The sequence below is a fragment of the Lacerta agilis genome, chromosome 9 (genome assembly GCF_009819535.1).
Source record: "Lacerta agilis isolate rLacAgi1 chromosome 9, rLacAgi1.pri, whole genome shotgun sequence".
In the NCBI taxonomy this organism is placed as follows: Eukaryota; Metazoa; Chordata; class Lepidosauria; order Squamata; family Lacertidae; genus Lacerta; species Lacerta agilis.
This window is the reverse complement of record NC_046320.1, coordinates 72,319,473-72,346,408: the sequence shown is the minus strand read 5'-3', so window position 1 is coordinate 72,346,408 and position 26,936 is coordinate 72,319,473. Positions and strand designations below refer to the sequence as shown.

The 26,936-nt window shown below is 50.4% G+C and overlaps 2 protein-coding genes across 2 annotated transcripts in view; both read right to left on the bottom strand.

The window, feature by feature from the left end:
* VAX2 (ventral anterior homeobox 2) overlaps nucleotides 1–3,877 on the bottom strand; it is a 98,517-nt gene extending 94,640 nt beyond the window's left edge. Inside the window, 1 exon segment of the mRNA XM_033159600.1 lies at nucleotides 3,776–3,877. Within this exon segment, the coding sequence (XP_033015491.1) occupies nucleotides 3,776–3,877 (102 nt within the window).
* A 3,114-nt stretch (nucleotides 3,878–6,991) lies between these two features.
* Nucleotides 6,992–26,936, bottom strand: part of SIGLEC1 (sialic acid binding Ig like lectin 1) — a 47,469-nt gene continuing 27,524 nt past the window's right edge. Inside the window, 11 exon segments of the mRNA XM_033159599.1 lie at nucleotides 6,992–7,379; nucleotides 8,513–8,603; nucleotides 9,685–9,793; nucleotides 11,504–11,806; nucleotides 14,899–15,153; nucleotides 16,815–17,117; nucleotides 19,226–19,477; nucleotides 20,624–20,929; nucleotides 21,903–22,154; nucleotides 22,833–23,138; nucleotides 24,368–24,628. Coding sequence (XP_033015490.1) covers nucleotides 7,251–7,379; nucleotides 8,513–8,603; nucleotides 9,685–9,793; nucleotides 11,504–11,806; nucleotides 14,899–15,153; nucleotides 16,815–17,117; nucleotides 19,226–19,477; nucleotides 20,624–20,929; nucleotides 21,903–22,154; nucleotides 22,833–23,138; nucleotides 24,368–24,628 — 2,567 coding nt within the window. The 3' untranslated portion in view covers nucleotides 6,992–7,250.

Genomic DNA, 26,936 nt, shown 5'->3' with positions numbered 1-26,936 from the left:
TGTATCCAGCAAAAACACATTTGAACAAAACCAATTAACTATTAAAACTGTGAGGCTTGGGCTTTTTAGTTTGGGGGGGGGAGTACGGAAGGAAATGACTGAAATGCATGCAATTATGCGTCGTGTGGAGAAAGTGGGTAGAATTTTTCTCTCCCTCTCTCATAATGTTAGAAACCAATGAGGCCATCTGACGGAGCAGAGTGCTGGGAGATTCAGGGCGGAGAGAAGAAAGCAGAGTTAAAACTATGGCAGTTTTGATACTACAAGGAGGCACCCAACTCAGTAGAGCAGGAATGGCCAGGGTGTGTAGCTTATATGATGATATATGATATGATGATGTCATTTCCTGGAGCACTACTTGCTAATGTTTTGCATGCCTGAAAAAAGAAGGTCGGTGGTTCGAATCCCTGCGACGGGGTGAGCTCCCGTTGCTCGGTCCCAGCTCCTGCGCACCTAGCAGTTCGAAAGCACGTCCAAGTGCAAGTAGATAAATAGGTACCGATCCGGCGGGAAGGTAAACGGCGTTTCCGTGCGCTGCTATGGTTCACCAGAAGCGGCTTAGTCATGCTGGCCACTTGACCCGGAAGCCATACACCAGCTCCTTCGGCCAGTAACGCGAGATGAGCGCTGCAATTCCAGAGTCATCTGCGACTGGACCTAATGGTCAGCGGTCCCTTTACCCAGTAGCAGAGGAAGCCTCCACGCTGCCCGGGGCGGCGCATGGAGGCACACCCCTGGGGGCGGGGCGTTGCGACGTCACGCCGCACATTGGGATGGGCTGTGCGTGCGCAGAAATGCCGCGCACGCGCAGTCCATCGGCCCTGCGCTGCTGCTCCTGCAACGACCGAGCAAACCGCTGAGCGAGCGGTGGCTCGTGGGGCTGCCTCGTCTGTAATGCAGCATATTTCTGGGCGTGCGCAGTGCATCCTGCCTGGCGTTGCTGCTCCCGTGGTGACTGGGGGAGCTGCTGGGCGAGTGGCGTCTCGTGGGGCTGCCCCGTCCGTTTGTGGAGCAGTAAAGACAGGGTGCCAGGCGGCAGGGAGTGGCAGGAGGGGCTGCCAAGTGTCACCCCCCTTCCCCTGGAACCCGGGGCAGAGCGCCCCTACACCCTGCCCTTCCTACGCTACTGCCTTTGCCTTTACCTTTAAGCAGAGGAAGAAACAGATGGCATTAGCATGCATGACTAAGGGTTAAACAGCTACTTTTATTTTAGAAAAAAACCTAAAGTCTCTTCGTAGTTGTATAGCTGAAGGGGAGGTAAAATATGGGTGGGGTTTCTTTACTTCTTTGTATTGTGAGAGGAACAGTGTCTGTATGTTTACATTGCAATGTAGCCGAAACAAATTCCAAGTATGTTGGAAAATGTACTTGGCCAATAATAAATTATTCCTATTCCTATTCCTATTTATTACGACCAATGGAAACATCCAGGGCCGGATTTAGGTTTGATGAGGCTCTAAGCTACTGAAGGTAATGGTGCCCTTTATAAGTCCAGCTGTCCTTTGTCAACAACAAATTGTCGCTGGTTTTTTTTTGTTTGTTGAATATATGCTATATGGTAATTTATGGACCTAATAGGGATCTAACCAGTGGTATTTGAGGGAGCAGGCTAGCAGGCGGGGCTCATGACTTACATCCTAGGAACCTACACAACACAAAACACTGTTGCTGTATGTAGGTTTTATTTTATTTGTTTTTTATCTTATATTTTGGAAATGTACATCCAGTTTTTTCTCCTTTAATTTTTTTGGGGGGCCCCAAGAAAGTGGGGCCCTAAGCTATAGCTTGTTTAGCTTATACTTAAATCCAGTTTCAAACATCACCAAGCTTTCGTGAGTCCACCAGAAGTCTTCGCCATGGCCAGCTCAGGACATTTTGGCGCCAGAGGCTGTTACGGAAATTATGGGGGGGGGGGTCACCTAAGCAAAGTCTCCTCCTGAGTAAACTCATTTGGGGTATGGAGTGATGCCCTTAAGGGGACCCATCTCTCTGCCATGATCCAGTAGGCGAGAGACCAAGTACACAGGGAAATGCCTCAGCAGGTAATCTCTGGGTGCTTCAGGAAGCCACTGGGCTAATATCCCTCAGCTGGAATCCCATTGTTCTCTCCCAGATAAGTGCTCAAGGTATCCTTGCCAATACTTAACACCCATTCACATTGGCCCAGGGCTATCTCCCTGATATTGCTCTGTTTCCCCCATATGCTAATCTTGTCTTTCCTATATGTCAATCATGTTTAACCCTTCCCTTTAGTGATGTAGTGATGATGTAGAAATGATGTTTCCAAACTGTATTCTGGGATATGAGAGGAGTTTTTAAAAGTTCTTGTAACACTGTTCTGGGTGTGCAGTTTGACTGTAACCTATTGCGCAATAAACCCTGTCTTGTCCTTGCTCCAGTGGTTGGACTTCTTTTATTTAACTCCGCAGTAACCAGTGGGCCTATCCCCAAGGGCCGGGTGCCTGGGCAGTTCCACACCTGGGATTTTTCCGTTACACGGCAAACCCACAAAATGGCCAGGGAAGAAGGATTGGGGGAAGATCTAAATCTGGTATCTGAAGAAGTGTGCATGCACACGAAAGCTCATACCAGGAACAAACTCAGTTGGTCTCTAAGGTGCTACTAGAAAGAATTTTCGATTTTGTTTTGACTATGGCAGACCAACACGGCTACCCACCTGTAATTGGAATAATGGGTCAGTAAAGATCTACATCTGGAACAAAGGGAGGATCAAATCAACCTTACCCAAAAGTGGAGGTGTGAATCAAAAGCCATCATGGGGGGGGGCAGGGGGGGGAGAGGGCGAAGGGCTTCATGCCAGTGTGGTGTAGTGGTTAAGAGCGGTAGACTCGTTATCTGGGGAACCGGGTTCGCGTCTCCACTCCTCCACATGCAGCTGCTGGGTGACCTTGGGCTAGTCACACTTCTCTGAAGTCTCTCAGCCCCACTCACCTCACAGAGTGTTTGTTGTGGGGGAGGAAGGGAAAGGAGAATGTTAGCCGCTTTGAGACTCCTTCGGGTAGTGAAAAGCGGGATATCAAATCCAAACTCTTCTTCTTCTCTTCTTCTTCTTCTCCGGCACCGGGTTGGAGAGCAGGTGGGGGCGTGGCTGGTGCTTGTCCCGGGGGCGTGGTGCGCATCCTGGGAGTGTGGTGTGCGTCCTGGGGGCATGACGCACTACCTGTGGGGTGGTGGCGCCCAGTGTGTGTGTGGGGGGGAGGCAGCCACGATGGCACCCCACTGGGGGCATGGTGCCATTGGGCGGTGCATTCCCCCCGTCCCCCTCTTCCTCCACCAGTGAGGTACAGAGCCTAGGAGATGCCAGAGGGCAGCCACTGCCTCTCTGTTCACAGAGAGGCCGCTGTAGAGGTAGCATTTTGCGTGTGTTGACAGCTCTGCGATTTTTAAAAATTAGAAAAAATGTCTGTGTTTCTGCAAACAGAATGTCATGTATTGAAGTTCTCACCCTAGGCCACTAGGGGTGTTGTGTATATACCGGTAGTTTCACTCTAAACATTAGGAAGAAGATACCACCTAAACATTAGGAAGAACTTCCTGACAGTAAGAGCTGTTGGACAGTGGGATTTGCTACCAAGGAGTGTGGTGGAATCTCCTTCTTTGGAGGTCTTGAAGCGGAGGCTTGACAGCCATCTGTCAGGAATGCTTTGATGGTGTTTCCTGCTTGGCAGGGGGTTGGACTGGATGGCCCTTGGGGTCTCTTCCAACTCTAGGATTCTATGATTCTATGATTCTATAAGGAACAAAGGCAGCTCACCGTCATAGAAGCCACAATCCCTCCTTTCAGCTGGCTTCGTTTCTGCAAAAAATAGGAAGTGGGTCGGCTGAATGTGAAGCCAGCTGGTCCCAGCTTCCTCATGCCTTCTCCATTTGGAATCCTAGCCCCCACCAAATTGCACCCCCCCCCCACCATTATCAGCTGGAAAGAGCTGTTGAAGGCGGCTAGGAAGCCTGTTGCATTTTTACCCCCTTTCCACCAGGTGTCACCCACCCTCATCAGTTTTCAAACTGGGTCTTCCGAACTTCTGAAAAGGCGGCTTTTGCACATGGAATGGTGTAGCTGGAGAATGCAGGGATGTGTGTTAACTGAAGCAAAGGAAGACTCTCCTCAAGTGATTTTAAAGTACTTTAAAAAGGAAGGTGTGATTTCATCCTTTGCAACAAGACTGAGCCAAGTCTTGCAGGGAAGTCAGCGCGGTTAGTGAATTGGACCAGGACCTGGGTTCAAATCCCCACTCGGCCGTGAAGCTCATTGGGTGAGCTTGGTCCAGTCTCTGCCTCTCAGCCTAACCTACCCCACAGGGGTGTTGCTGTAGGGGTTAGATGAGGGCAGGGAGAACGATGTCTGCCACTTTGAGCTCCTTGAAGAAAAAAGTGAGATATGAATGCAAATAAATAAATAAATGGATAAATAATAAAGAAGTCCTATCCTCTCCTTAGGGACGCGGGTGGCGCTGGGGTCTAAACCACTGAGCCTCTTGGGCTTGCCGATCAGAAGGTTGGTGGTTCGAATCCCCGTGATGGGGTGATTTCCCGTTGCTCGGTCCCTGCTCCTGCCAACCTATAGCTGTTTGAAAGCATGTCAAAGTGCAAGTAGATAAATAGGTACCGCTCCGGCGGGAAGGTAAACGGTGTTTCTGGGTGCTGCTCTGGTTCACCAGAAGCGGCTTTGTCATGCTGGCCACTTGACCCGGAAGCTGGACGCCGGCTCCCTCGGCCAGTAAAGCGAGATGAGCGCCACAACCCCAGAGTCGTCCGCGACTGGACCTAACGGTCAGGGGTCCCTTTACCTTACCCTCTCCTTGGGCTGCGGAACAGAGAGAGAAGGCTGTTCTCAACCAAAGCTGTTCCTTTCTGCTGAAGGGGAGACAAGAATGGATGGAAAGAGGATTGGACAAATTCGTGGAGGAGGAGGGGTCTGGGGTAGCTCTACTGTGTCTCTACAGCTGGAGGCAGCAATGCTGGGAAACCACAAGAGGGGAGAGGGCTCTGGGGCTCAGATCCTGCTTGTGAGTGTTCCCGGAGCCTCCTGATCAGCCAGTGTGAGGAGAGGATGCTGGACTCAATGGGCCTTTGACCTCATCTAGCAGTCCCTTCTTATTTTCTCACGTTACTCACTCATGTCTCAGAGAGAGTTAGAGAAGAAGCTGGAGTGCTGGAAACTGTGTCGCTGGTGACATTATTTATTAGGCAGCACAGTGTTAATAGCACAGACAGTTGCGGCGAAGGGTGTGTAGCGCTGATGTTGACTTTTTATGGCAAGGAGGCGATGAGGACACTGGTTTTGACCCAGATGCCATTGGCTGAGGAGCAAAAGTATGGGATTTGGCAAGCTGGCACCTCATGGGATTATCTAAAGGTTTGCTGACAAGGCAGATGGCATGACCTAGTCTGTTCTCCATGCACATGGTCCTTATAGAAAGCTGCCTCATGCTGAGTCAGACCATTGGTTGATCTTCCTTAGTACTGTTTACACTGACCAGCAGCAGCTGTCAGGGGCGTAGGGAGCCCCGGGGCGGCAAACGCGGGGGCAACCCCTTGGGGGCGGGGCGCCACTCCCTAGCATGCGCGCCCTGACGTCACGGTGCGCACGCAGCATCCCAGATGGACTGCGCATGTGCGGACATGCGAAGTCCACCCAAGATGGCGGGTGCGAGCGGACGGCACCCCTTCTGTGCGACGGCATGGCAAGTTTTTAGGCTGCAGCGTGTGAACAGCAGCACAGACTGCAGCCTTAAAAGTTGCCGTGCCCCACACGCGCCAGCGGCTCGCATCGCTGGGGCGGGGCGCTGCCCCGAGTGTCACCCTCCCTGGGCGGTACCCGGGGTGGACTGCCCCGCCCCCCTGCTCCACCCCAGGCAGCTGTCCAGGAATTCATCCTGAGACCTGCTTCCAACACAGACACTCTCCCACTGAGCTATGGCCCCTTCCTATTTCTGCCCAACTTGGAGGTGAGCAGAAGAGGGTCGCCTGCTCAGAACAGCTTGCGCAGGAGGGAAAGAAAGACTTGTGGTGGAAGGCTGCATCCCCTCCTTCACTTTTTGCCCGCCCCGCTCAAACATCAAAAATGAAATCTGATGAAGACCGATTCTGAAATTTTAAAACAAAATAAAAAATTCCTTCCAGTAGCACCGTAGAGACCAACTAAGTTTGTTCTTGGTATGAGCTTTCGTGTGCATGCACACTTCTCCAGATACACTGAAACAGAAGTCACCAGACCCTTATATATAGTGAGGGAGTGGGGAGGGGTATTACTCAGAAGGTGGGAATGGGGGATCGGCTGATGGGTGTGGAAAACCTGTTGACGACTGTTAACAACTGCAATTTTTACAGGGTCTTACAGGGAAAGGCAAGGGGTGAGATGGCTAAAGATAGCTTTGTCATGTATAATGAGATAAGAATCCAAAGTCTTTGTTCAGACCAGGTTTCTCCATGGTTTTAAGTTTGGTAATGAGTTGCAATTCAGCCACTTCTCTTTCCAGTCTATTTCTGAAATTCCTTTGTATTAAGACAGCTACTTTGAGATCTTTTATAGAATGTCCTGGGAGATTGAAGTGTTCTCCTACTGGTTTCTCTGTCTTGTGATTCCTGATATCAGATTTATGTCCATTTATCCTTTGGCGTAGGGTTTGGCTTGGTTGTCCAATATAGAGAGCTGAAGGGCACTGTTGGCATTTGATTGCATACACAATGTTGGAAGATGAGCAATTAAATAGTCCTGAGATGGTATGTTTGATGTTGTTGGGGCCAGTAATGGTGTTGTCCGGGTTTATGTGGCAGCAAAGTTGGCATCTGGGTTTATTGCAGGCTCTGGTACCAGTGTCCATGTTGAGTCCTGTTGTTGTATTATTGTGGGCGAGGAGTTGTTTGAGATTGGGTGGCTGCCTGTAGGCGATGAAGGGTCTTCCCTTTTTAAATGAGGGAAAAGGTTCATGGTGGTTTGGTGAAAAATGGGGTGCCCGAAATGATGAGCAGACTCTCTCCAAAGGTTTCACTGGAGGCTTTTAGGCAGAGTTTGGATGCCTGTCTTTCAGGGATTCCTTAGCAGTGATTGCTGCAGTGAAGGGGGCTGGACTAGATGACCCCCAGAGTCCCTTCCAACTCTACAATTCTATGATTCCAACTCAGTGTCCAGAGCCACAGCCTTTAGATGACCACCCTTTCCGCCTCGTCCCCCGCGACTGGCATGGTCATCTGGTTGCTGTGGCTTCCACCAGATCTCTTCCCCCTGCTCACAAGGCGCTTGTGCAGCTCTCTGCGGAGGGTTCTTCCTGTGGAGGCATGTCAGTCTTTGCTCGCAGCTTCCTGTAAGAGAGGCAGAACCGGCCGGCCGGAGGCGTTCCTGGGTTCTGCTCATTCAGCTGTGGAAAGAGCCAAGTGACCAAGTCAGATATATGGAACCTCGGGGATCCAACGAGGCTCCCAAGGATAATTCCCAGCTCCCAGTGTGACCCAGTAGCCTAAGTGAGGAACTGAAGGTGGCATGGATTAGGAAACACCTTCTGCCCCATAGGGTTTCCTGAAGACCAGAGCAGAGTCTTCCCTGGACAATCTTGTTTTTCACCACCCATCACATTGCTTACACTTGCCCACGATCAATCAGTCGTTCCCACCAGTGACTCACCTCCACACGACTTCACGAAAGGAAACTTGCGCCATGCGCAGCCCTGACATTGCAGAGCAACTGATTCTAAGGCAGAAGTAATCGCCTGTTCAGAGTTTGTGTCCCTACCCAACCCTAGTGCTAGGGGCTTGGATGGAGGAGAAGAAGAAGAAGAGGAGGAGGAGGAGTTTGGATTGGATATCCCGCTTTATCACTACCCAAAGGAGTCTCAAAGCGGCTCACATTCTCCTTTCCCCTCTTCCCCCACAACAAACACTCTGTGAGGTGAGTGGGGCTGAGAGACTTCAGAGAAGTGTGACTAGCCCAAGGTCACCCAGCAGCTGCATGTGGAGGAGCAGGGAAGCGAACCCGGTTCCCCAGATTACGAGTCTGCCTCTCTTAACCACTACACCACACTTTATAGCTTTAAAGAGAGCTGAAACTCACTGGAATGTGTGCAGAGGAGGGTGGCCAAGATGAAGAAGGGCTTTGGAAACCAAGCCATATGAGGAACAGTTGAAGGAATTGGGTAAGTTTAGACAAGACTGAGAGGTGATATGAAAGCCATCTCCAAATATCAGATGGGCTGTCTCATGGAAGATGGAGCAAGCTTGTTTTCTGCTGCTCCAGAGGGCAGGACCTGAACTGATGGATTCAAATGACAAGAAAGAAGATTCCTACTAAACATGAGGAAGAATTTGCTGACAGTAAGAGCTGCTTGTTTGTGGAATGGACTCCCTCATAAGGTGGTGGACTCTCCTTCACTGCAGCTTTAGGAGCAGAGGCTGAATGGCCACCCGCCAGGGATTCTTTAGCTGTGGTTCCTGCATGGCAGGGATTGGACAAGATTGGGGGCCCCTTCCATCTCTACAATCCAATGACTCTACGAACCTGGACAGCCTCTTCTCTGTTTTCTGCCCCTGCTGCTGCTTCCGCCTTCTGGTTTTCCTGCTGCTTCCACCTTTTGCACTCTTCATTGATCCTGGAAAACATAATACAGAGGTTGGAGGGGCTGTCTCTTTGGGTGTGGCTGCGCTGCAAATTTAGGAACCTGAGAAGAGCCTGGTTGCTGGATCAAACCTATGTTCAGCATTCTGCGGCCAACCAGAGGTCCTCAGAAGGATAATAATAATAATAATAATAATAATAATAATAATAATAATAATTTTATTTATGCCCCACCCATCTGGCTGGGTTTCCCCAGCCACTCTGGGTGGCTCCCAATCAAATATTAAAAACACAATACAGCATTAAACATTAAAAAACTTCCCTAAACAGGGCTGCCTCCAGATGTCTTTTAAAAGTAGGACAGTTACAGGTAGGTAGCCGTGTTGGTCTGCCATAGTCAAAACAAAACAAAACAAAAAAATCCTTCCAGTAGCACCTTAGAGACCAACTAAGTTTGTTCTTGGTATGAGCTTTCGTGTGCATGCACACTTCTTCAGATACACTGAAATAGAAGTCACCAGACCCTTATATATAGTGAAAGAGTGAGGAGGGGTATGACTCAGAAGGGTGGTGGGAATGGGGGACTGGCTGATGGGTGTGGAAAACCTGTTGACGACTGTTAACGACCGCAATTAGTCATCAACAGGTTTTCCACACCCATCAGACCAAACTCTAAGGTGCTACTGGAAAGATTTTTTTAATTTTTATTTTGCTTTGACTATGGCAGACCAACACGGCTACCTACCTGTAACTGGAACGATGTTTTTATATGTGTTGGAAGTTGCCCAGAGTGGCTGGGGCAACCTAGTTGGATGGGGAGGGGTTTAAATAATAAAATTTATTCTTATGGAATAGGACTTCCCTATTTGGAGAAATGTTAGGAGGGCAGGAAGTTGGTGGCCATCAATACAACTTGTGCCAGCAAATCCCACGGGCTCCCTCCCCCCAAAAAGGTCCTAGAAATCCTAAGAACATAGGAATAGCCCTGCTAGGTCAGGCCAGTGGCCCATCGAGTCCAGCACCCTGTTATCTCAGAGGCCAACCAGATGCTAGGCTTCCTCTTCCCGAATCGGTAGGGTTAATGATCGATGGAAGTGAACAGCAGCCAGCCTTACCGGGTCCAATGTTTTTGCATCCCAAGAGCCAGGCCAAAGAGCAGAGCTGCACAAGTCAAGGCAACGAATACCCCAGCCAGGATCTTGAACAAGTGGAGGTCGGAAAGTGCTGTGGGCGAACAGAGGTTGGGGGGTGGTGGTGAGAAAACAGCCGGGGAGAGGACACTGAGAACCGCCCATCCCCATGGAGCCTGCGGTGGGAAGCTTATCAATAAACCTATTTCTAGCCTAAGATGTCAAGGCAGTGAAAGGAAGGGCGGAAAAGGATATCGTTTGGAGAACCTGCTTCCTCAAGCCATATTAGGAGTGTGTCAAGAAGGCTTGTGCGGGAAAAAGCCCAGTCTTGAGCTAGCCTGATATTATTGTTCATTAAATTTATACATCGCCCTTCGACCCAAGATCACAGAACGGTTTACATTCACAGGCACGTCCAACAGGTAGATCGTGATCTACCGGTAGATCACTGGACATCTGTGGTAGATCACTGGTAGATCACTGGCTCCCTCAAAGAAGCTCCACAACTTTGGCTCCCCTAAAAAAAAGCTCAATTTTTTGTTGTTGCCCTGCATCCCCCCAAAACAGGGCTTTCCTTCTCCCTAAAAAAGCTCAACAACAACAACTTTGACCTGAATGCCTAAAAAGGGGACAGATCACTTCCAGTTTTTAACTATGTAAGTAGATCACAGTCTCTTGGGAGTTGGTTTACAACATAAAACAACTGAAAGGAGGCGCCCTGTCCTTCTCACTGAATCAGGCACCCAGCTCTGATAACGCAGGCATGCTTTTCCTCTGAGAATGTGGGTTAATTTCTAGGCACGTTGTAAAGTGGGAATGCCTCTATATAAACCTGTGTGATTTATAGGACGGCGGACTCCACTTTTGCGGGTTCTCCACCGGCCGCTGTTGTTCTGACCAAGTAAAACTGCCTCTAGCATCACAGTGGTGTGTCGATTGAAGAAGTCCACCGCAAGCCACTTTACAGTGGAACGTATTCGCTCGGGAGGTTGTGGACTCTCCTCCGTTGGAGGTTTTTAAGCAGAGGTTGGATGGCCACCTTTAGCTGAGGTGCCTGCACTGCAGGGGGTTGGACTAGATGACTCTTGGGGTCCCTTCCAACTCTATGATTCTACAGGTGAAACTCAAAAAATTAGAATATTGTGGAAAAATCATGTAAGCAATTGTTTTCATTATCTACTGGAGTTTAACATATGAGATAGACTCATGACATGCAAAGCGAGATATGTCAAGCCTTTATTTGTTATAATTGTGATGATTATGGCGCACAGCTGATGAAAACCCCAAAGTTGAAATTGTGAATTTGGGGTTCTCATCAGCTGTACGCCATAATCATCACAGTTATAACAAATAAAGGCTTGACATATCTCGCTTTGCATGTCATGAGTCTATCTCATATATTAGTTTCACCTTTTAAGTTGAATTACTGAAAGAAATGAACCTTTCCATGATATTCTAATTTTTCGAGTTTCACCTATATGATACAGGACCTCTTGGATTGGGGATTATGAGAAGAGGTCCAGCTGATGGGTGGGTGGAAACTCAGTCACACAGCTGATCCAGCCTCATCTTTACCTGCCGCACACCTGCTGTCACTTATGATGCCTGGTGTGGGGCAGGTGGGTATGGTTTTTTTTGGGGGGGGGGAACAGCATTGTGGGTCAGATATAGCCCATGGGATGGAGGTCGCTGTCCTGTAGTGTACTGTACTGGTTTTTAGAAAATGCATGGGCTCCCCACTCCGAAAACCCTACTCCTTTCTCCATTCCTGTCGCCTCCCCACCCCCGCATGAGTTCTGCTCACTCTCCGCGCTGAAGTCAACGGCGCTGGCGGTCTTTCCAAACGGGTTTCCGGCCCGGCAGACATAACGCCCCGAATCCTCTGGCGTGACGTCTCGGATCTCCACCCTCAGGCTGTTGTAGGAGGGGAACATGGCGAAGCGCAGGCCGGCTGCGGCATGGGAGCGGTTGGTGCCAGCCAGGAGCCGATCTCCTTTGTACAAGGCCAGCAGGGAGCGGGGATGGCTGTCCACCTTGCAGTCGATGATGCCCACCTTCCCGTTTTGGTTGTCCAGGTAGGCACTGATGGCAGGGGTGCTGGGTGCATCTGAATGGGTAAGGACATCAGGAAAAAAAAGATAGTCCTTGTAATCTGGAGGTGTCAAGGACCGGCTGGATGCAGAGGAGTGCTGGGGGGCCCCACCAGGGAACCCCCTAGCGCAGAGGTTTTCAACCTTTTGGAGTCCATGGCTCTCTTGACCAAATACAGGGGGTACCTTGGTTCTCAAACTTAATCCATTTTGGAAGACCGTTCCAAAACCAAAGCGTTCCCAAACCAAGGCGCGCTTTCCCATAGAAAGTCACGCAAAATCGATTAATCCATTCCAGACTTTTAAAAACAACCCCTAAAACAGGAATTTAACATGAGACCATTGACCCACAAAATGAAAGCAAGAAACAATGTGCTGCAGTTTACTCAATCAATCAATCAATCAATCAATAGCTGGACTGGGTTCCACACAGTCACAAAAACAAAACAGAAAGCTGCAAAAACGCAAAACGAAGAGCAAAAACAGACAGACCGCAGCGCAACACTCAAAACGGAAGTGTGGCAATCAAATCGGAAGCGTAACACTCAAAATGGAGCACGTTTGGCTTCTGAAAAAAGTTCGCAAACTGGAACACTTACTTTTGGGTTTGCAGCGTTCGGGATCCACATCGTTCAAGTACCAAGGCGTTCGAGAACCAAGGTACCGCTGTACATTCTTTCTGTGGCACCCCTGTGGGACTCAGGAGCCCAGTTAGGTCACCCCTTGCCTGCAGCGCTGGCAGCCCCCCACCCATTTTCACCTCCACTTCCCTTGTGGAGTGCTCCCTCAGCCTCTTCCCCTCTCCCCTCTCCTTAGGGAGTCCTCTGGGCAGCTGCTGCCCCCCCCCCCCCCCCCCCAGGGCCGGCGCGTCCATTTAGGTGAACTAGGCAATTGCCTAGGGTGCCAAAATGGAGGGAGTGCTGGCCAGGCTTGGGCGGGACGGGCTAGCAGCAGCTTCTCCGCAGGCTTTGGCGGGGGGCGGGACGGGCGAACAGCAGCTCTCCGCTACAGCGGAGAAACTGCTGCTTGCCTCTCCACCCCCCAGCTCCCACTAAAGCAGGCTTTGGCGGGGGGGCGCCAGAAGGTTGTTCGCCTAGGGTGCGAGAACCCAACCCTGGCCTCGGATCCGCCCCACCCTGCTCCAAAGAGAGGTGCCTCCTCACACAGGGGCTGGGAACAGGATGCCCCCAGCCTTAGTAGCCTCAGTAGCCCCGCAGAGACTGGCCAACGGTGAACATGAGGCCAGCACTTTGCCTTGGGAAGCAGCAGTGGGTGCTGCCAGGTCTGCATAGCGGAAAGGCTCCCCTTTGGCACTGGGCACTCAGGTCCCAGGCAGGTCTTGCACACAAGCACAAGAAAGGCCAGCACAGCGCCTGCCTACCTGCCCGGCCTCCCACTTGTCTGTTCTCAACAGCAAAGGTTGGTGGACTGGTTGGCAGGGCACCCTCACCCATATCATTCCTTGGCATGTTCTAGGGCAGGGGTCCCCAAACTAAGGCCCGTGGGCCGGATGCGGCCCAATCAACTTCTAAATCCGGCCCGCGGACAGTCTGGGAATCAGCATGTTTTTACATTAGAATGTGTCCTTTTATTTAAAATGCACCTCTGGGTTATTTGTGGGGCATAGGAATTCGTTCATTATTATTTTTTCAAAATATAGTCCGGCCCCCCACAAGGTCCGAGGGACTGTGGAGCGGCCCCCTGCTGAAATAGTTTGCTGACCCCTGTTCTAAGGAGACCGGGGAGAGAGGGTAGCTGGTCGCAGCAGGAGGGGGGGGATTCCCTGGCTTCTTCAGCAGCCTGCCTCTCTGCCTCTTGACCAGTCTCCTCTCGAGTTACTGCTTTTGCCTTGGAGTCTGAACTGTGCTGTGCTGCAGCCACTAAGGTAAAGGTGAAGGGACCCTTGAGCATTAGGTCCAGTCGCGGATGACTCTGGGGTTGCGGCGCTCATCTCGCTTTATTGGCCGAGGGAGCCGGCGTACAGCTTCCGGGTCATGTGGCCAGCATAACTAAGCCGCTTCTGGCGAACCAGAGCAGCGCACGGAAACGCCGTTTACCTTCCCGCCGGAGCGGTACCTATTTATCTACTTGCACTTTGATGTGCTTTCAAACTGCTAGGTTGGCAGGAGCAGGGACCGAGCAACGGGAGCTCACCCCGTCACTGCGGGGATTCGAACCGCCGACCTTCTGATCGGCAAGCCCTAGGCTCTGTGGTTTAACCCACAGCGCCACCCGCATCCCGCTGCAGCCACTACCTGTTCACTAAACTCTTCTGCTTCCTGGCTCACCGCCTGCCATTTTCTGATGGGCCTCAAGTGGCCCTGCAGTTTTTCCCAATTCACCCAGAGCCTCTGGGATTTTGCAACCCTGGAATGCTGTGTCTAGTTCTGGGCACCACAATTTAAGGAGGATATTGACATGTCCTCCTTAAAGCTGGAAGGTGTGCAGAGGAGGGTGACCAGGATGATCAAGGGTTGAAAAAGCCAAGCCTTATGAGGAACAGTTGATTGAGTTGGATATGTTTAGCTTGGAAAGAAGGAGACTAAAAGGAGATCATAGAATCATAGAGTTGGAAGGGGACCCTCACGATCATCTAGTCCAACCCCCTGAAATGCAGGAATATGCACTTGCCCCTTACAGGGATCGAACCAGCAACCTTGGCATTATCAACACCACACTCTAACCAATCACCCAAACAGGTTTGCCGCCATCTTCAAATATTTAAAAGGCTGTCACATGGAGGATGGAGCAAGCTTGTTACTTCCTGCTCTGAAGGGTGGAACTCGAACCGACGACTTCAAGTTACAAGAAAGGAGATTCTGACTAAATGTCAGGAAGAACTTTCTGACAGTAAGTGCTGCTCGCCGGCTGAAGCGGGCTCCCACGGGAGGTGGTGGACTCTCCTTCCTTGGAGGTTTTTAAGCAGAGCTTGTATGGACATCGGTCACAGATTGTTTAGCTGAGATTCTTGCATTGCAGGGGGTTGGACTAGATGACCCTTGGTGCCCTTCCAATGGTCCAATTCTATGAATTGGAGTTGGGACAGCCCAGTGGGCTGAGCTGGCCCCGTAGCAGCCTTCACAAACCTTGCAAAGACCCACACACTTACAAAGCACGTTCAGGATGACCAAGGCAGAGGTCACGGTTCCCGTCCTCCCCTCTGCCTGGCAGTGGTACGAGCCAGCATCGTCCCTGGCCACGCCCGCCAGGAGGAGGGATCGCTCCGGACCACCCCGGAGCCACTTGCTGTTCTTGTACCATGTGTAATTCATTTCCCCCTCCGCCTGGCTGACCACCACACAGGTCACGTTGGCCACGGCACCTTCCTGGACATCGGGAGAGGGCTCAATCGCGACCCTGGCATCTGAGTAGGGAAAAGAGCAAGACAGAAACCAAAATAATTTGTCCTCCTCTGCTTCCAGTGTGGTGTAGTGGTTAAGAGAGGTAGACTCGTAATCTGGTGAACCGGGTTCGCTTCCCCCCTCCTCCACATGCAGCTGCTGGGTGACCTTGGGCTAGTCACACTTCTCTGAAGTCTCTCAGCCATTTGGTTGTGTATTTTTTTTAGATGTGGTTTATTTATTGTTTATGACTTATGTATTTATGTAAATCTTGTCATGCTTTAAGACGCCTTGAGCATTGTTTTTTTTAACTGTGGAAAGGCGGCATACAAATGAAAAATGAAATGAAATGAAATGACACGGGACACCGTGACGGAAACCAGAGCGCACGGAAATGCCGTTTACTTTTCCGCTGCAAAGGTACCTACTTATCTACTTGCACTGGTGTGCTTTTGAACTGCTAGGTTGGCAGGAGCTTGGACAGAGTAAAGGGAGCTCACCCCGTCACGGGGATTCGAACCGCCGACCTTCTGATTGGCAAGCCCAAGAGGCTCAGTGGTTTAGACCACAGCGCCACCCGCGTCCCAGTTAAAGCCCTTAATTACCTAGGACCAGTATACCTATGAGATTGCCTTCCCCCATAAACACCCACTCAACCACTTTGATCAGCGGGATTGGCCCTGTTGCAGGTGCTACATGTTTTGCATTTGTAAGAACTCAGATCTTTTCATGTGCAAGCATTCACACTTTGGAACTCCCTGCCGATGGATATCAGGCAGGCGCCTTCACTGTACTGTTTCCGGCGCCTGCTAACAACATTTTTGTGCAGACAAGCCTACTCAGACATGTAAAATGTTGATGTGAGTTTTAATCCCTTTTTCAGTTCGTTATTTTTTCTTCTGAACCTTTTAATGAGCTATCTTTACTGATTTTTTTGTATTGTTTCATTCTCTTTTTAAACTCCTTTTGTTTTGTTTTACTAACCAAGCAGTATATAAGATTTCATGAAACAAATAAATCGCCACGTTGGGGGCCTGCATGTGTAAGGTGTTGGGGATTCATTCCCCGTGTGTAGTCATGGGTTTGTTGTCTATCACATGACCGGGTATGTGTTTTCATTCCACACTGGGAAGTGACGAATACAGGATGTTTGTGTGTTTCCTGAAGTAGGACTACTGTCCTTCGTTCTTCCTCTTTGCTGTGTGATGCTAGAGAGAGAAGGAGCCATGTTGCAGTGCTCCATGTGTGTTTATATGTAAATAAAGTAGATTAGCCAAAATGCTGAGTTGCTGAGTTCTGTTACGCAACTGCGCTGACCTTTGCAGATCCCTAAGTGTGCTGATGTCTTCTGGCATCAGTCGCTGTGATGTTCGGGCTGAAGAATGCTTTTGAAGCTCCCGAACCATCGCCCAGGAGGGAGGGAACATGCCAGTCGGGCATGTGTCTCAGCCAAGGTTCTACTCATGTGTAGGACATCCTGGCATAAGGATGCACACGGCAATTCTGTTTTGCATGTGGGCTATGTTTTGTGGCATTTGGTGCATCAGCAACCGTGTGTAAGCCTGCCCTGCCCCGCCCTGCCCCCTTCTGGGGCCAAAAGTTGCACACATGTTGGCAGCCGTGCATCAGCTGGACACGCATTCCCCCACATGGGAAGGGGAGAGGGTGGAGGAGAATCACTCACTCTCCACATTGAAGCGCATGGAGGCGGTGGTCTCCCCATAGGTGTTCTTAGCTGAGCATCGGTACTGCCCGTTGTCTTCGAGGCGGAGATCCTTGATCTCAACTTTCAGGGCGTTGTGGGCTGAGTGGACAATGAGCCGCTGGGTAGGGAGAGTCCCAGAACTCCTGCTGGAAGCCAAGATCACGCCCTCCCTGTACAGGGTGACGTCGGACGGCGGGTGACTCTCAACCGTGCACTCGATGATGGCCTGGCTCCCGGACTGAGTCTCCAGGAAGGAAGTCAGGGAGGGCTTCTTTGGAGCATCTGTGGGGGAGAGATGATGTCACATGTCAAGATGATTCTGCACAAGAGGTGGTGGCCTGGCGGCAAGGGCCCGATTTGAACCATGGTTAACTGCATTCCTGCATTGCAAGGGGGCTGGACTAGCTAAGGTAAAGGTAAAGGTAAACGGCTCAGGGCCACAATACCTCAAGGACCGCCTCTTTCCATATGAACCTACCCGGACACTGAGATCATTTTCTGAGGCCCTTCTTCGTGTGCCTTCTCCTCGAGAGGTCCGGAGGGTGGCAACACGAGAACAGGGCCTTCTCTGCAGTGGCTCCCTGTCTGTGGAATGCTCTTACCAGGCAAGTTCGCCTGGTGCCTTAATGATACACACCCTAAACGGCCTCGGTCCTGTATACCTGAAGGAGCGTCTCCACCCCCATCGTTCAGCCCGGACACTGAGATCCAGCGCCGAGGGCCTTCTGTTGGTTCCCTCACTGCGAGAAGGAAAGCTACAGGGAACCAGGCAGAGGGCCTTTTCGGTGGTGGCTCCCGCCCTGTGGAACGCCCTCCTATCAGAGGTCAAGGAGATAAACAACTACCTGACATTTAGAAAATACCTGAAGGCAGCCCTCTTTAGGGAAGCTTTTAATCTGTGACATTTTAAATGTATTTTAATATTTGATGGAAGCCGCCCAGAGTTGCTGGGGAGACCCAGCCAGATGAGCAGGGTACAAATAAAATTATTATTATTATTATTATTATTATTATTATTATTATTATTATTATCATTATTGCCAGGCAAAAACGTTCCTTTTTAACCAGGCTGATTACATCCTATGCTCTTTTAAAATATTTTTTTGGGGGTGGGGGCTATTGGGTTGTTTTTATTTTTATTAGATATTTTGTGGTTTTATATCTTGATTTTATTCTGAGACCCCCGAGTATAGGACGGGATATAAATTCAGTAAATAATAATAAAGGACCCCTGGATGGTTAGGTCCAGTCAAAGGCGACTTTGGGGTGCGATGCTCATCTTGTTTTTCAGGCCGAGGGAGCCGGCGTTTGTCCACAGACAGCTTCCTGGGTCATGTGGCCAGCAGGACTAAACCGCTTCTGGCGCAACGGGACACCGTGACGGAAACCAGAGTGCACAGAAACGCCGTTTACCTTCCTGCCGCAGCGGTATCTATTTATCTACTTGCACTGGCATGCTTTTGAACTGCCAGGTTGGCAGAAGCTGGGATTCTGCTACAGTGAAAAATCTTGAAAACTTTTGAAAAACAAAAGAAGAATTCGATTTCAACTGCCAACATTCCAGCAGGGAAGCCCCAAAGGCTCAGTGGTGTTTAGACCACAGCGTCACCCTTTGGGTCCCTTCCACCTCTGCAATGATTCTATGATTCTAAGTACTGGGTATGTACTGCAAAGCTCAGATTGCTTTGTGGAAAACGTTTCTAGTCCTCACTGAGAATGGGAGAGAAATTTGTTGGTTTTTTTTTTTAAATGTGATCCCCTACAATTTGCATTTCACTATGAGACATGAAATGCAGGCAGCATTTTAGATTTGTATTTCTCTGGACTTTGCAGCACAGCTTACCAACCAAAGATATGTACTGTATATTAAGGGAAAGTGTTCACAAAAAATGGATCAGATTAGGAGAAGTGGCTTGCAAAAAGGCATACATTAGATAAAATTGGGTGCTAAATGTGTGTATCAGTCGAAATGTTGTCACTTTGGCTTCTGCCTCCATATTTAAGGCACAAATCATTCTTTCTTCTTTCCTTTTCGAAAAGTTTCCAAGATTTTTCACAGTAGAAGAATCCCCCTTCCCCAGTTGATGAGTCCTGTGTGCCCATTCCTATAAAGTTCCTCCAGTCCCCCCCCCCCTCCACTCAACATTTTATAAGTTGAAAAACTACCCTGGGAGTTTGGGAGGTGTGGAGGAGCAGAAGGAAAGTAGACTCATGACGGCACAGGTGCTAGCCAATCAGCACTGTGCACAGCGACTCAGTTTTCCCTGGACAACGTGGGTCATTTCAACAGGTTCCAGTGTGCAGATTCCAAGACCAGCCCCATGGTTTAAGGAACATTTCGTAAGTCCACGCACAAACCCATTCCAAAAGGGAAGTCATGCTGTACTCACGGAGCACCTGCAGGGCGGCAGGTGGAGACTTCCTGGTCCCCCTCTCGTTCTGAACTTGGCAGGTGTAGGAGCCCACGTCGCTGGTTGCCACCGCCTGGAAGACGAGGGCGGGGGCCGGGCCCTCTGACAGCCACCTGGAATTCTTGTACCAGGTGTAGACAGCTGTCGATGGGGAGCTTCTGTCTTCGCAGACGAGAGAGACCCGATCCCCTTCACGCACCTCTGGGACCGGCTTAATCACAACCCTCGTAGCTGCAAGATGGAGAAGAGGGAAGCTGAAATGGACTGAAGCCACCAGCTCCAACAGGGAATCATCGGCTTCCCCAGCCTGTGCTAAGTATCATTGTTTAATGTATATTGACGTGGAAAACAAAAATATAATGTGCCTGTATCGTTTGGAAGCATTCCTTGACACGGTGCAAAAGTAAACAACAAAATTGGCATGGAATGTAGTGATGGCCGCCAACTTCAGCGGCTCTCAGAGGATTAGACAAAAATGAATGGGGGCCAAGTCTATCGATGGCCACTAGCCACTATGGCTGTGCTCTCCTACCGCTATTGAATACACCTGTGAAGACCACTTGCTGGAGAATCAGAAGTGTGGGGAGGGATGCTGCACTCAGGTAATGCTTGGGGGCTTTCATAGAATCATAGAATCCTAGAGTTGGAAGAGACCACAAGGGCCATCCAGTCCAACCCCCTGCCAAGCAGGAAACACCATCAAAGCATTCCTGACAGATGGCTGTCAAGCCTCTGCTTAAAGACCTCCAAAGAAGGAGACTCCACCACACTCCTTGGCAGCAAATTCCACTGTCGGACAGCTCTCACTGTCAGGAAGTTCTTCCTAATGTTTAGGTGGAATCTTCTTTCTTGTAGTTTGAATCCATTGCCCCGTGTCCGCTTCTCTGGAGCAGCAGAAAACAACCTTTCTCCCTCCTCTATATGACATCCTTTTATATATTTGAACATGGCTATCATATCACCCCTTAACCTTCTCTTCTCCAGGCTAAACATACCCAGCTCCCTAAGCCGTTCCTCATAAGGCATTGTTTCCAGGCCTTTGACCATTTTGGTTGCCCTCCTCTGGACACCTTCCAGCTTGTCAGTATCCTTCTTGAACTGTGGTGCCCAGAACTGGACACAGTATTCCAGGTGAGGTCTGACCAGAGCGGAATACAGTGGTACTATTACTTCCCTTGATCTAGATGCTATACTCCTATTGATGCAGCTCAGAATTGCATTGGCTTTTTTATCTGACCGGCCACTTTGAGAACAAAATGCTAGCCTAGATGGGCTCTCTTGGGTCTGACCTACTTCCCCAATTACCTAGAGGAGCTGTTGAGGATTGACTTTCTAGGACCTTCAACCCTTCCCCAAGTACCAGCTGCCTTCACTCACTTGCCACTGTGAAGTCTAAGGAGGCGCTGGTTTCCCCAATGCCATTGCTAGCCAGGCACTCGTACATCCCTTCGTCGTCCAGGCTGACATCTTTGATCTCGAGTCTCAAGGAGTTTGGAGAGGCGGCAGCGCTCAGCCTATGGTTTGGCGCCCGGCTGGCTTGGAAAGAGCTGGATGCGAGGACTTCACTGCCTCGGAGGAGGGAGAGCACAGACCAGGGGTTGCTTTCGACAGAGCACACAATGATGGCCAGAATCCCTTTCTGGGTCTCCAGGAAAGACTTCACCCAAACGTTCCTGGGAGGATCTTCCAGAAGGGGGAAAGAGGAGCGAAATCAGCAGAATCAGGCGACTGAGTTATGCAGCAGTAAGAAAAAGATGTGCGTACACATTCTGGGTTTAAAATGTAGCCAGGTCATTCTTCTTCTGAGTTTTGATCTAAGCAAGTTTTTTTTTTGGGGGGGGGGGAATGCATCAAAATGCAGCGCAGCGAGATTTCGACTGCTCAAAAATGGTGCAAATTAGAAGCATCATAATTGTATTTTTGGTGAGGGGAGGCAGGGGTAGCGTGAAGGGGTCTTTTGCGGCAGGCCTCAGTTCTCCTTCTCCTTACTTATTTATTTATTTCATAGAATTTATGCACAGCTCATAGTCTCTGTGCTGCCTTTGTAGAACTTGTAAGGACGTTCAGTGGTTGCTCATGAGTAATCAGCCAGAACGCGGAACTTCTAAAAACTAAGTTCTTTATTGTGAAGATATTTACAGTGGAGCAAAAGTTCAAACGTCCATCTCATCCCTCCGCAGAGTCCGGGAATGATCCCTTCCGATTCTTGGACCAGCAAAAGAGGCGCGGGATTCTAAACCCCCGTCTCCCCCTTCCACGTCTTTCCTGTCTGCGAACTCGGGGCGCGGGAAACTGTCCCTGTTCCCCGCTTCCCCCTTGGTGCTCAGGCTCTGCGATCCCTTCACAGCCCCTGCACCGACTTACTGTCTCCAACTCCCCCTCCCCACTGGAGGAATGGTCGCTTCCTCCTGAGGAGGGGGATGACGAACTGCTGAACAAAGGGGGTGGTTCCCTGTACTGCAAACGATCCTGGGATGCTACCAGCCGCGGGGAGGGGGGTTTCCTGACAGAACTCAACGGGAAGGAGAAGAAAGCTACGTTTAGCTGACTCTGCCTGCCTCTCGTGCCACCTAAGGTGGCCTCCTTTCCTTCTGCTCAATGGGCACCCAACACCACGGGGACTGGGCAACAACAGTTTGCAAATTCAGGGACTTACAGAGGACGTTCAGAGTGCCCAAGGAGGAGTTCCGAACCCTCTCCTGGTTCTTCACTGTGCAGTAGTAGGAGCCAGCATCAGCCACAGTAGCGTGGGGAAGTGACAGCATATTTGATGTGCCTTCGGCGTACCACCTGTTGTTTTTATACCAGGTGTAGTGCGGATCGCCAGCTGTATTGCTGTCAACTGCACAGGTGAGGTTCACTGCATTCCCTTCGAGAACATCCGGAGGAGAAATCCAGATTCTTGCAGCTAAGCAGACCGACCATTGAAGGCAGGGAAACAGAGCTCTGTTAATGGGCAGATCTAAAGAAAAGGAGGGCTGCTCTGCAATGCAGGAATCTCTTTGGCCAACATGGGGCTCAAACACCCATGACCCTGAGTGTCAGGATTTACAATGTCTCTCTCACACAAGATGCGGCAAGCTGGCAGGTTAATTGCTCTTAGGTTTATTTAGTAATTACACGGTAGCTGCAGTCTGAGCTCTCCCAGCTCAGTCATCCCTGGATGAACCAGTTGGCCCCACTGGATGACGCTCTCTGCGCCAGCAGGATAACCCCCACCTTTTGCTCAACCCCCTGCTGGGCCGACATTGCCCTATTACCCGGCTCCTGCTCCTGCTCCTGCTCCGAGGAGACTCTGGTACGGCCAGCCCTTCCTCCTCCTCCTCCTCTTGAGCCAAATCTAACAGCGGCTGTTCCCCCTGCAGCCGGCTCTGTCGGCTCAGTGCTGCTTTGAGAATGGACAGCTTGCATTCCAGAGCGCGAGGGGTTTACATCACTCTCAATGTGGGAGGGAATCAAGTCTCTACTCCCCCCCCCCAGCCTGCCTTCTTTCCTCTCCAGAGTCCTCGCTGTCGCTCAACGTCCCTGACATTGAGATTAAGAGCTGAGCCACCCTTCACACGTTCGCACCCCTTCTCCTACTCACTCTCTGCGATGAATGTCACCGAGGAACTGGCGTTGCCGTGCACATTGCCAGCAAAGCAGAAGTACTCTCCTTCATCCTCCATCACCACGTGGGAGATCTCCGCTCTCAAGCTGTTGTATGAGGCTGATACGCCGACCCGTGGATTGGGTGCCCCCATGGCAGAGTTGATGGTGGAGGCCAGGAGCTCACCGCCCTTGTAGATGGCCAGCTGGGACTGTGGCTCACTCTGGGTGCTGCAGTGGATGACGGCCACCTGCCTGCCCTGTGTCTGAAGGAAGGAGGTCACCTGAGGTTTCCGAGGCGGATCTGTGCAGGCAGGAGAGAGATGCTAGCTTTAGGGTCGATGGTGGGGACTACCTCCTTTCCAGCTGATGGTTACTTTATCCTTTATCATATTTATAAAACTGCCCTTCCTCAAGAGACCACAGGGAGTTTTGCAACATAAAACATAAAACACAAAATACTTAATATAATAATAGTAAGGGGGGGAGAAGAAGAAGAGGAGTTTGGATTTCATAACCCGCTTTATCACTACCCAAAGGAGTCTCAAAGCAGCTAACATTCTCCTTCCCCACAACAAACACTCTGTGAGGTGAGTGGGGCTGAGAGACTTCAGAGAAGTGTGACTAGCCCAAGGTCACCCAGCAGCTGCATGTGGAGGAGGGGGGAAGCGAACCCGGTTCACCAGATTATGAGTCTATCGCTCTTAACCACTATACCACACTGGGAGAGAAAATACCCTCACATCCTCCCTTTAAAAGGCCATAGATTATGAAAACATTTTGTCTATAAACTCTCAGGGAGCCACACAACCAGATTTTTGATCACCTGTACGCAGTGCCATGGAGGAATCCAGTTTGGAATGGCTTAGAGGTCCTTTGGAGCTTCATTAACACGTCACCCAGGAATTTTGGATCCACTGCAAACCGATGCCAAAGTTTTGGGCTCATTTTGGGTCGTTGTGTGTTGTGAACCACCCTACCTCCAGGGTTGGATTTTAGCGGGGATACCTATGGCCCCTGGTTTGAGTATCAGTTACTCCATTTGAGGGGTGGCACAAAACGTAGGGTCTGCGGCACGAAACCGCTTTTATTGTGTTTTATATATTCTGTAAGCCTCCCAGAGTGGCTTGGGGGGGCGGTAATAAAGAATACAATTATTTTTATTTTTTATTAAAAGTCTTGCAAAAGTTTGGCACTGGTTTGGAGCGAATCGGATGATGTTGGGGTTTGTTGGGGGGGGGTACCTATGGCCCCTGGTCTGAGTATGAATTATTCTATTTCAGGGGGTGGCACGAAACGCAGGCTTTGTGGCACAAAATGAGGACAAAACGCTGGCGTCGCTTTGGAGGGGATCCAATTTTCCAGATTTCCAGATTTCAGGGTCACAGGTTAATGAAGCTGTCCCTTGGGATTAGGAAGGATGTGGCATTTCCTCATTGCATGCTTAATCTCTGGCTATCACCCACCCCAAACTGACTGCAGGGAGTCTAATCCAAGTTAGGGATGCTGCCAGCAAAAAACGCCACCACTTACAAAAGACAGTTATGCTGATGGCTGGAGAGACGCTGGTGGTGGCCTCATCTGGCGTGTGGGCTTTGCAATGGTAGGACCCAGCGTCGCTGCTGGTGATGGCCTTGAAGCTGAGTGTGCTGCCATCGCACTCTTGGAGGGGCTTGCTGTTTCTGTACCAGGAGAAGGTGAACTCCTCGGGAGCAGACCCCATCACGTCACAGCTCAGGGTGAGCGCCTCTCCTTCCAGCAACTCGGGGGATGGCGTAGCCAGAACTCGGGCAGCTGGATTTGGGAAGAAAGTCAGGCATGGGGCTCTTAATCTCAGGGTCATGGGTTCGAGCCACAGGTTGGGCCGTAGATTCCAACGTTGCAGGGGGTTGGACTAGATGACCCCTGTGAACAATTCTAGAATTCCAGGAAACTAGATAACAGGCTTAAATGCAGCAAAGAATGAATGCTCAGAGTATTTATTCATTCATGCAGATATTTCTATATAGGTAAAGGTAAAGGACCCCTAGACGGTCAAGTCCAGTCAAAGGCAACTATGGGGTTGTGGCGCTCATCTCGATTTCAGGCCAAGGGAGGCAGCGTTTGTCCACAGACAGCTTTCTGGGTCACGTGGCCAGCATGACAAAACTGCTTCTGGCGCAACGGGACACCGTGATGGAAACCAGAGCGCACAGAAACGCCGTTTACCTTCCCGCCGCAGCGGTACCTATTTATCTACTTGCACTGGCGTGCTTTCAAAGTGCAAGGTTGGCAGGAGCTGGGACAGAGCAACGGGAGCTCACCCCGTCGTGGGGATTCGAACTGTTGACCTTACAATCGGCAAGCCCAAGAGGCTCAGTGGTTTAGACCACCATAAAGAGCCAGTTGGTTAGAGTGTTGGACTGGGAACTGGGAGAGGCCAGGGTTTGAATCCCCACTCAGCTGTGAAGCTCACTGCGTGTGGCGTTGGGGGCCAGTCAATGTCTCTCAGCCTTCTCTAGATCCCGCCACCCATACAGGCTGTCTTGGTGGGGATGTGAGAGAGGGCCTTCTCTGTTGTTTATGGTGATTGAGAAGAGATCTTCAAAAATCTAGAGGATTGGCACATGGAAGTTGGAGCAAGTGTGTTTTCTGCAGTGCTAGAGGGTAGGACCCAAACAAATGGATTAAGAAGACAAGGAAGGAGCTTTCGGCTAAATATTAGGAAGGGAAAACAAACAAACAAACAAAATTCCTTCCAGTAGCACCTTAGAGACCAACTAAGTTTGTTTTTGGTATGAGCTTTCGTGTGCATGCACACTTCATGGCAAGAGCTGTTTGACTGTGGAACAGAGTACTCTTGTTCATTGGAGGTTGTGAGGTTTGGAGCTTTCAGGGTTAAATAAGCTCAACAGTTCACCTCTCCCACAGGGAAGATGTGTCACAACATCCGGGGTTCTGCTGTATGTGAAGCCTATGTGATTTATGTGACGCACTGTTTATTTCCTGGTCAGTCCTGCTTTCATTTTTGACCGGAGCGGAACGGAGATATCCTCCGTGAGCCCCGGAAAGAATGTCCGTGATTTAAATGCCTGTAAATAAAGCTTGCTTGACTTGAAACAAGGTAGACTTTGTGGGAGTTTAATTGCTGGCAAGAAAGGCACACATACCGTTGCGCAAGAAGAAGTTTGAAGTTTGAACACCTCTGCAAAAGCACTGGAGAAGCAGGGAAGCGCAGCAGGAAGCGTAGCTGGACACCACTCCAAGTGCTATACTGGTTTTGAGGCTTTTCCAGTTAAAACCAAAAGCCCCAACAGAGGTTTTGAAACAGAGGTTGAAGGTCACCCGCCAGGGATTCTTTCTCTGTGATTCCTGCATTGCAGGGGTTTGGACTAGATGGTCCTTTCCAACTCTACAATTCCATGGTTCCACAAATAAGCCTCAGCGCATGTAACTGAAACAAGCACACTTGCTTTTCCATTCTCAATCCAGCTGCTTCCCCTTCCCCTGCTCTTTCCTCTGCAATCAATTATTTTGGACTGTAAGCTCCTCAGGGCAGGGACCCGCCGTCTTGTACTCCGCGAGGCATCCTGCATCCTTGTCAGGGAATGCACTCAATCGGAGGATTGGGGAATGCATTCTCAGGCAGAGCAACACCTCTCTGAAGAGGAGCTGGAGGGGGAAGATTTGCGCAAACACACACACCCTGGTGTTTCCCGCGGTTTCAGAAGCAGGGAGAGACACAGGCACCGAGTAGCTTCGGCATGAGTTACCTAGCTACAAGATAATGGAAAGAGAAAAAGAAGGGAGGGAACAGCCAGCAGAGACGTCATTAGAGAGTGTGGGGGACCCTCCCCCCCAAGAACTAGGAGGTCTGTCCCAGGACCGGCGCTAGGGCTTCTTGCGCCCTAGGTGAACCACATTCTGCCCCCCCTGCCAAAGCCTGCTTTTGTGGGAGCCGGGGTGGTGGTATAGGGGGCAAGCAGCACCTCTCCACTACAGCGGAGAAGCTGCTGCTAGCCCCAGGGCCGTCTCAGGCACATCTGCCGCCGTGGCGCGGCGATCCTTCTGGCGCCCCCATGCATCCGGGGCAGAGCGCGGGTGGCGCAAGCACCCGCCCGCC